The sequence below is a fragment of the Barbus barbus genome (assembly GCF_936440315.1).
Source record: "Barbus barbus genome assembly, chromosome: 15".
NCBI classification, from domain to species: Eukaryota; Metazoa; Chordata; class Actinopteri; order Cypriniformes; family Cyprinidae; genus Barbus; species Barbus barbus.
Genome location: NC_136743.1, coordinates 13,269,910 through 13,279,920, shown reverse-complemented (window position 1 = coordinate 13,279,920; position 10,011 = coordinate 13,269,910). Strand labels below are relative to the sequence as shown.

General features: G+C 38.1%; 1 protein-coding gene across 2 annotated transcripts; it reads right to left on the bottom strand.

Moving 5' to 3' along the window:
- Positions 1–1,211: 1,211 nt before the first annotated feature.
- On the bottom strand, positions 1,212–8,982 carry LOC306881187 (transmembrane and ubiquitin-like domain-containing protein 1). Of its 2 annotated transcripts, none has more exons than XM_079435136.1 (3): positions 8,887–8,982; positions 5,298–5,866; positions 1,212–2,114 (listed from the first exon to the last, which is right to left on the bottom strand). In XM_079435136.1, exons 2-3 carry the CDS (start codon positions 5,819–5,821, stop codon positions 1,763–1,765), a joined length of 876 nt encoding a protein of 291 aa, XP_079291262.1. In that variant the 5' UTR covers positions 5,822–5,866; positions 8,887–8,982; the 3' UTR covers positions 1,212–1,762. The 2 variants fall into 2 exon arrangements, with proteins under 2 accessions (XP_079291262.1, XP_079291263.1); XM_079435137.1 differs by having other exon boundaries at positions 5,298–5,690; positions 8,887–8,962.
- Between the last annotated feature and the right edge of the window lie 1,029 nt (positions 8,983–10,011).

Below are 10,011 nucleotides of genomic sequence, written 5' to 3'. Positions count from 1 at the left end.
TTTTGTTAAACTCTGTAGATAAAACACTTCCATGTAAACTCCTACCTTTCAAGATTGCCCCTGATATCTTCAAATACCTGAGGGTCTTTTTTTACAAGTTCATATAATAAGCTGTCAAATAAGCAATTTGGTTAAAATGGTTATCTTGCCCAAATGTCTGTACATATTTCAACCATTAGGCCACACTTGGGGAAGTCGTGGCCTAATGGTTAGAGAGTTGGACTCGTGATCCAAAGGTTGCGGGTTCGAGTCTCCGGCCGGCAGGGATTGTAGGTGTGGGGAGTGAATGTCCAGCGCTCTCTCCACCCTCAATACTACGACTGAGGTGCCCTTGAGCAAGGCACCGAACCCCCAACTGCTCCCCGGGCGCTGCAGCATAAAATGGCTGCCCACTGCTCCGGGTGTGTGTTCACGGTGTGTGTGTGTTCACTGCTGTGTGTGTGTTCACTGCTGTGTGTGTGCACGTTGGATGGGTTAAATGCAGAGCACGAATTCCGAGTATGGGTCACCATACTTGGCTGAATGTCACTTCACATACCTATTTGTATTAATAAATCTTTCTTTACTGGCTTGGACAGTATTTTACGCTAATTTCTATGGGGGAATAAACCTGGTCGCCTCAAGAAGTCAATTCTACAACTTTCTAAAGCTAAAGGAGGCCTTGCACTTCCTAACTTTCAGCAGTATTATTGGGCCTGTAACATTAAAAAGCTTCTCTTTTGGAATAGGGACAACTACTCAGACAATTGTCCTCCCTGAGTACATATGGAAACTTCATCAATGAAAAATACCCTTTATTCTATTGTTTGTTCGCAATTGCCCGTAGTTGTAACCAAAGTCTCGGATAATCCTATAGTAACCAGCTCCCTCAGAATCTGGGTCCAATTTAGAAAACATCACGGTTTACAAAGAGGCTCTACTTGCATGCCCATCCTTAACAATTTTTATTAAAATTTTCCCAGACAGGAGTGCTACCAGCAACTGTTGCAAATAGTCAACCGCCAATCATCTGCATATGTTTTGGGCATGTCCGAAGCGGGTAACCTTTTGGTCCTATGTATTTGAGACGCTTAAAAAAGCTCTTAACTTTAACATTGTCATGTTTTTGGGGACTACAGTATACAATAAATTGTGTGCCGTTTTGAAAAAAAGTTTTAAAATGATCATATGATTAACGGTAAAACATTTTAAAAATGACAACACTCACCAGTAAATAAAAGAATGATTTAATAGATTATATCTCCATTTCAAAAGCCTTATTGTACACATTGTTTTAATTGTCCCAACACATAAGAGCAGCTCTAGCTGAACTGCTTTATTACAGTCTGGCAAACAGCCAGACGAGCCCAGCTTGAAACTCAAACACCATCAACTCATACCCTCTTACAAGCAAGCCCCAGTTTCACACTGGCAGCATGCACATGAAAACAAAAATAAGAAAAAAAGGACAGGCACAATCAGCATCTCTATTTTTCTTTTTTAATCTAATATATAGCATATTTCTATCTGTGACAAGCATAAACTTGGTGCAGATGAAAAATTGCAAAAGTGATTAACCAAAAAACAAAACAAAAAACCCCCCCCAAAAAAACAAACAACCTCAGAGATGTTTCTCTGAAATAACAGCCTTCAGGAAACCTGAAAAGTCCAGAATTCCCAGAAGACATTGCCAGTGGCACTGATGAATGAGCAAGTGCAAAGAATGTGTATCTGTATGTGCGCAAACACGTAAATGCTGAATATGAGTGGACAGAAACAGCCATTAACGGCGATACACCCCAAACGCAACAAAACTAAAGAAGATGGTGATGCCCACGAGTGAGGCGGTGGCAGGTGCAGTGAAGAACTGCCGGTACTGGATCTGGAAGTACCAGAGTACAGACAGCATAAGCACGAACAGAGGCACCATGAGGCTGCCCACGTTGAGCGCCACATGCACCTGGTCAGCAGCCCGAGCCCCAGCAGGTATGGCCCGCGTGGCGTGTTGTGAGATGTGGCAGTGCAGAACACTGTTGTCGGCCAAGTTGAGGGAGACTAGCGTCTGAGCGTCATCCTGAAGGAGCTGACCCTGATAAATCAGACGTACCTGGTGCTCCTGTCCAGCAAAGTAAGTCCTGAAAATGTAATCAAACACATAGACATTTATATACACACAAATACGAACACCTACACATGCTGCTTGACTTAAGCATATTAAAAATTACTGTATAACTACACACAGAAACAGAAAAGGTCTTCCTTGGGAAAATGTAAGTATAACAAAATCAGTCAAATATCAAAAGTTTGTTAGATTCGTAAAAGTTAATAACAAAAAAGAAGCCTATTTAAAATGTATAATTTAACTTACAATCTACAAAGAAGTGGAAAAAAGAGAAGACATCAGGAATAAGCATAAAAAATGTATTTAGAATCATTCATGCATGTAAAAATGGCTAATAGGGGGCGTGCAATTGGAATGCTGACTGCAGGAATGTCCACCAGAGCTGTTGCCCGTGAATTGAATGTTCATTTCTCTACCATAAGCCATCTCCAAAGGTGTTTCAGAGAATTTGGCAGTACATCCAACCGGCCTCACAACCGCAGACCACGTGTAACCACACCAGCCCAGGACCTCCACATCCAGCATCTTCACCTCCAAGATCGTCTGAGACCAGCCACCCAGACAGCTGCTGCAACAATCAGTTTGCATAACCAAAGAATTTCTACAGAAACTGTCAGAACCCGTCTCAGGGAAGCTCATCTGCATGCTCATCGTCCTCATCGGGGTCTCAACCTGACTGCAGTTCGTCGTCGTAACCAACTTGAGTGGGCAAATGCTCACATTCAATGGCGTCTGGCACTTTGGAGAAGTGTTCTCTTCACGGATGAATCCCGGTTTTCACTGTACAGGGCAGATGGCAGACAGCGTGTATGGCGCCGTATGGGTGAGCGGTTTGCTGAAGTCAACGTTGTGGATCGAGTGGCCCGTGGTGGCGGTGGGGTTATGGTATGGGCAGGCGTATGTTATGGACAACAAACACAGGTGCATTTTATTGATGGCATTTTGAATGCACAGAGATACCGTGACGAGATCCTGAGGCCCATTGTTGTGCCATTCATCCACGACCATCACCTCATGTTGCAGCATGATAATGCACGGCCCCATGTTGCAAGGACCTGTTCACAATTCCTGGAAGCTGAAAACATCCCAGTTCTTGCATGTCACCCATTGAGCATGTTTGGGATGCTCTGGATCGGCATATACGACAGCGTGTTCCAGTTCCTGCCAATATCCAGCAACTTCGCACTGCCTTTGAAGAGGAGTGGACCAACATTCCACAGGCCACAATCAACAACCTGATCAATTCTATGCAAAGGAGATGTGTTGCACTGCGTGAGGCAAATGGTGGTCACACCAGATACTGACTGGTTTTCAGATCCCCCCCACCCCAATACAGTAAAACTGCACATTTTAGAGTGGCCTTTTATTGTGGCCAGCCTAAGGCACACCTGTGCAATAATCATGCTGTCTAATCAGTATCATGATATGCCACACCTGTGAGGTGGATGGATTACCTCGGCAAAGGAGAAGTGCTCACTAACACAGATTTAGTCAATATTTGAGAGAAATAGGCCTTTTTTGTACATAGAAAAAGTCTTAGATCTTATATATATATATATATATATATATATGGCTTAAATCAGTTTCAGGGATTCTATATTTGGTTTCCTTAAAGAGGGCTCATGTAAAAACCTTTAAAGAGAAAAATGATTTAAAACATGACTTAATTTGTAGACAAAAATAATTGCTTATAGATTTTGCACACCCTGTTCATCATGAGAGCTGCTCTTTCATTCTGATTTTAATTTTGATATCCAAATAGAATGAGAGTAGATGTTAAATGTTTACCATATCACAGTTCAAATCACAATCACAAAACGTTCAAGTTCATATCGTGCAAAAATGCAAGCACAAATTAATTATCTAAATAATGATGTGCTAATGGATTTTAAACTATTTTAAATGGAACATTTTTGGGGAGTTTGGAACATCTGAAGCATTTGTAAAAGCTGAATGAAATAGTGTTTTTTACTATCATTATCAGAGAATCCAGGCATTCTGTAAAGCTGCTCAGTTTAAATTTCATTCAAAACGGAAGAAAATTCCACTACAAATTTAGCAAGTAGTGATTTTCCATGCAAATACAAGCTGTCTTCCCAATGAATAACTTTCCGAAACTCTCCAATCTGACCTCTCACCTATAGCGAAAGGGTGCATTCACCACTATGTGGACTCCCACACACTCAATGCCTCCTATATCCTCTAGACATTGAAGAACCCTTCTGCTTGATTTTAAAAGAATGGCACTGCTTGTAAGAATGGATAATTGTGTCTCATGAGGCTTAAGGAGGTCTCTTTTTGGTTTAATCTTCTGACTGAAAGTATAGTGCTACACACTGCATAGGATGAAGTAGTGGTGTTGGAACAAAAGGTCTCTGGTCGGTAACTGTGTGTGGGCTGCTGCTGCAGACATTTTCTTAGCAGAAGCTTTCTTATTGATTGGCAAAAATGTAGTTGCCTAGTTGACAAATAGTTCAGCAGGTATCCAAGGATATAATCCATATGCAAAACTTTTATAAATGGCAAAAATGTCCTCTGAACAGCATGAATGGTCAATGTACAACTGCCATCTTGATAGAAGCATGAAACAGAAGACAAACAGAAGCAGCGCAAGCACTATTTAGAATGCCTGTAAAAATCCAGTTTGAAGTTTTGAATTTAAATTGAGGTAGTGAACAGGACACAGAACTGCAATTCTGAATTTAAGGAGATAGAATTACAATGAACTGGAAAAAAAACAATTTGCAAACTAGAACTTTTTTCCAGCAAAACATGAATATATATATGAAAAAGGTACTTTAGGAATTTAAAATAAATACAGCACATCAGATGGAAACATTATTTTTTATAATCAGCATATTGAGGTCAAAATGGTTTAAACGATTTAAAAATCACTTGGTAGGTAATTAAATTAAGACAAATTTTAGATAAGATTTATATAAAATAATTAGAAACTAATAAAATTCATATAAATATGAGTGAAATAATTAATTCCTTGGTGCAACTACTAATTGTCCAATTCTTAAATTTGGAATTGCCCAGCCCAGAAGTTTATTTTTGCTATTTATTTTAAATAAATAAATACATATAAAAATTACCATGTTTCCATCGGTGTGCTATAATTTGTATGCTGCCTTGAGCATCTTAATCTTATAAAAAAAAATAAAAAATGTATGATCAGTTTTCAGATGCTTACCGTTTAATGTAACCAATGGTGTCTTGAGGATTCACCTGTGCTGTCCTCTCTGTATCATTCAAGAACTTCAGCCTCAGCACCATGTTTCTTTGGGTGTCATTCGGTGCATCTTCGGCCGAAGGCTGTGTGGCACTTGGGGCGCTGGCTGGAGTTTGAGTTGAGGGACCCGCTGATTCTTGATGTCTCAACCCATCCCTCCCAATCCCTGCTTCTTCCAGGAGGCCTCCCTCACCTACTCCAGCCCTACTAGCATCCGGGGACTGTCCTGCCGCTCCCGCTTCTGTTCCAGGCTCACTCTTATCGTTCTCGCTGACGCCGTCAGGCGACGAGTCCGTGTTACCCGGGGGGAGCGGCTCCTGGCTGTCAGTCTCTGTGGAGGTGGAGGTCCCTGGGCTGGGTGAAAGGAGGTGTTCAGGGGGTTCAACAGTGTGAGTGGAGGCCCAGGCCAGAACCAGGACGAGCACCAGGAACACCACTCCAAAGAGCAGGGTGACCTCATCACCCACCCCCTCTATTAGAGCCATCCTGGTCTGCTGTGTCCTGGACTAAGGCAACTTCAGACTAGGCACCTACAGCACATGTTCACAATTACTGATGACATTCCTGACAGTTCATTTTAATAAAATACAGGGTATGCATTATGCATCATTCATGGTTTCTACAGTTCTAACTAATTTTGGTAACACTTTATTTTACGGCACCCTTGTTACACGTTACATTAGGGCTGCGAGATATATCGAACATGATGATCACGTGCATCGTCAGTAAAGCCGGTTCCATGATTAGAAGTAAATCTCATGTACTCTTTACGACTAATCACAGAACAGGCTTTACTGACGAGATGCGCATGATCATCGCATTCCACATATCGCACAGCCCTATGTTACGTCTTTACTATTACAATAACAATTAATTATGCATAATTACATGCAACTACCACTAAACCAAGCCCTCATCCTAACCATATAGTAAGTACATGTAGTTAATTAATATTACTAAATGTATAATTACACTGTAACAAGGACACCTTAAAGTGTAAACCCAAATTTATTGAACTTTCTAGTCAATACTAGACAAGGATTTTAAAATAACAATATTAATAATAAAAATGATAATTTTACAGATACTGAAGCAGCCAATATCTATTAACAATTATACCTCAATAATTTATGTTCACTACAGAAATTTAAATAACTTTTAAAGACACATTTTGTTTGTCTTTTAACACATGCCAGGTGCATAGCGAAAACCATACTTGTTATTTACTGTTATTAAAAATTAAAATAGAAACTAAGTAAGATATTTAAGAACACTTTGTCTTACTTAATTTGTCTCAAAAGTTCTAACACTAAATTTGAATTAACCTGATTAAAAACTCATGGGTACCACACAATATAAAAAAAAATTCAGGAGAAGAAATATTACAATTCAACCATGTTTTGACTATTTTAAAAATCCCAGATATTTGCAGGTTTTTCATAGTTGTGGGAAGTCTGATCATTTAAAAAAAAAAAAAGACTAATGACTTTGTCTGTTGCCTTGGGGGTTCAATTTGTTGTGATATCTGTTAAGTATAAGATACAAATACAAAGTTTGTATTTGGTAATTGTGGGTGTGTGGGTGTGTGTGTGTGTGTGGGGGGGGGGTAAACAAGCACCAAACAAGCTTCCTGTTTTCTTACAAATATAACCGTTTTAAAAAGGGGGTCTATACAGGTCAAACACTGCCCTTATTTGAAGACTCAGTCATGGCCTTTCAGCATCCTACCAGCTTTAAAATATAGCCCAAATATTTGACATTTACCAAGATTTAGCCTTACACTCAAATTGTCTGCTACCGACAATAGAAATATATTGTGAAATATACATGAGCTACAGTGGAAGCTTGAAGATGTACACCATTCAAAAACAAACAGCAAAAGTTGATATAAAATATGAGACTATGAAATGCCAAAAGTGATTGGAAAAAACCTTTAGCTGAATTTGTATCTCAAAGCAGATTATGTTTTCTGAAATGTTATGCTCGCATGTCAATGATGCATTATTAAAATTATTAATTAAAATGCACTAAGTTGCATTTATTTCCAGAAATATTAACTTTGGATAAAGCCAGGTCCTCTTTCATTTTGTTGACATACTGAATTTTATTTTACATACTAAGGAGTTTTTTAATATCTTCTATTACCCCATAAATGAGAAAATACTGTCAAGCTTCATCAGCAAGGAAAAAAAAACAAAAAAAAAAAAAAAAAAAACATTATTCCCCGTGTTATTAGGAATTAACCAGTATTATATCAGGCAAATGATAAATGAACAAACACCTATGTGAAAACCTTTAGAACGTACATACATGGGAATAAAACTGGAAATTTAGTTGTACACAAGCACTACTCAAATAGAGATTTTAGGCTCAGTGCATGAGAAGAAAAAAAAAAAAGTAATTTTGAGAAAACAGCCTTTAAAGATGTGTATTATAAATGAAATCTCCAGAAGGAAATAAAGTGTAACATAGATACTTAAATGTGTATTGTGGATGTTTTCTTTCCACTACTCTCAGGCAGGCATGCCACTAAAGCCAAATACCCCCTAAATATCAAAATTGTCCACACATGAATAATCAATGGTTTTGTCTGTAGTGTCTTGCCTTAGAAAACGATGCCATATAACCATCTGGATCATTTTAGACCAATAAACTGGTCTATAAATGAGATGTTTTCCCACAGCACGACTACTAAAGGAGAAATAGTCTGTGTACAATACTTTAAAGTGTTACAAGCATAAGCCGCAACCTTTGAACAGAGAAGCAGTGCCTCAGTTAATCAGATATTTCCCCCCTTTAACTGTGGACGTCAGCATGTTTTAGGTCGTATCTCATGCCGCCTGATGACAGCTGCTTTCATTATGCATGCAGTCCACATTTCTCAAGAGCAAAGAGGGTAGAATATGTTCCTCAGAATGTGTTTCAAACCTCTAACTTTCTTTCATCCGTGGAACAAAAGAAGAGACGTTAGGCAGAACATTACAGACTGACAGTCTTAATCACTTTTCACTTTCATAACATCTTATTCCATTCAATGAAAGTAAGATAAGCTGTCATTCTACCAAACATCTCTTCTGTTCCTCAGAAATAGTGACATACGGGTTTGACAACACGAGAGTGAGTACATGACACTTTTCATTATTGGGTGAACTATCGCTTTAAAAGCATCATTTAAGTAACGTTACTCAGGTGTGATCGTTCGCATGAATGACAGGTGAATTTAAGCGTCTCGTCATGAAACGTAATGTAAAGGTGAGAACAAGAAACGAAAAAAAAAACAGATGTAAACAGCCACGTAACCAGTAAAAAAAATTCTATTAACTATTTTTTTTATAAAAACAGCCAATTCTCATATTTTCTAAAGCCATGAGCGTTGGTCTGATAAGCCTCAGGTGTGTTATAACTGAAAACCTGTCGGTGAACCGCTACAGCAGCTAACACGGGCTCAACACAGCCGTTTCATTTAGCTACGCCTCAACTGAATGTGTCCTCGAAATGAGTGGAATTAAAACTTCGTAAAAGCCTCTATGAGACTCCGAAAACGACTTACCGTTGACATATCATATCGTATGATGGTCCATGATTCGCACCGTTTAACGTCTACGCTTCCTGATCACGGGCAGCATAGAATGATACCACAACGACTACTTCCGGTTAAAAAAACTACCTTCAAAATAAAGGTGTAGTGATTTAAATCAAATCCTTCAAGACAACCAATAATCTAGTCAGAATTAAAAAAAAAAATCGGATAACCTTATCGCTTTACAACTTTATATATGTGACCCTGAACCATAAAACCAGTCATAAGGGTCAGTGTTTTACTGCGGTCAGGCCAGCCTCCACTGAAACACGGTAAAAAACATTTTGTGCTGCGCGCATATACTAGGCGTTGCGGTAATAGCGTGTAAAATGGTATGGTATCGAGGTATATATATATATATATATATATATATATATATATATATATATTTACATTTAGTAATTTAGCAGACACTTTTATCCAAAGTGACTTAAAAATGAGGACAATGGAAATATATATGTATTCTGTGTGTGTGTCAGCTGTGACATAGGCTATAAATCTGCATGTTTTTTATATTTTATCCAAGGGAATTGTTTTATTATTTTTTTACCTTTATAGAGGGAATATTCCCTCTAATCTCTTTAACTTTCATTTCAAATTCCTACATTTGATCTATAAATTCAAATGTGATCGTTATCTATATGTTATCAAATTAAATCAATTACGCTGAAAAATACAACTACATTCAATTATGAGATTCTTAAAAAATATAAATAATAATTGAATATACAAATAAGAAATTATGGCGGAAATTATACTTCTCAACGAAATTAAAATGCCAGTAGTGAGCATTTAATGAGTGAGTCATTGAGTCGTTCATTCAAACGATTCGTTCAAACAGCAGATTCATCATCAAATAAGCTTTCCATTGATGTATGATTTGTTAGGATATGACAATATTTGGATGAGATACGACTATTTGAAAATCTGGAATCTGAGGGTGCAAAAAAAATTTAAATATTGAGAAAATCGCCTTTAAAGTTGTCCAAGTGAAGCAATGCATATTACTAATCAAACATTAAGTTTTGATATATTTACAGTAGGAAATTTACAAAATATCTTCATGGAACATGATCTTTACTTAATGTCCTAATG

Bases quoted from the DNA above. Each gene is read 5' to 3' on its own strand.
- LOC306881187 (XM_079435136.1), bottom strand. From the start codon at position 5,821: ATGGCTCTAATAGAGGGGGTGGGTGATGAGGTCACCCTGCTCTTTGGA. The intron at 2,115-5,297 runs GTAAGCATCTGA...TTACATTTTCAG, and splicing joins ACCATTGGTTACATTAAACG to GACTTACTTTGCTGGACAGG.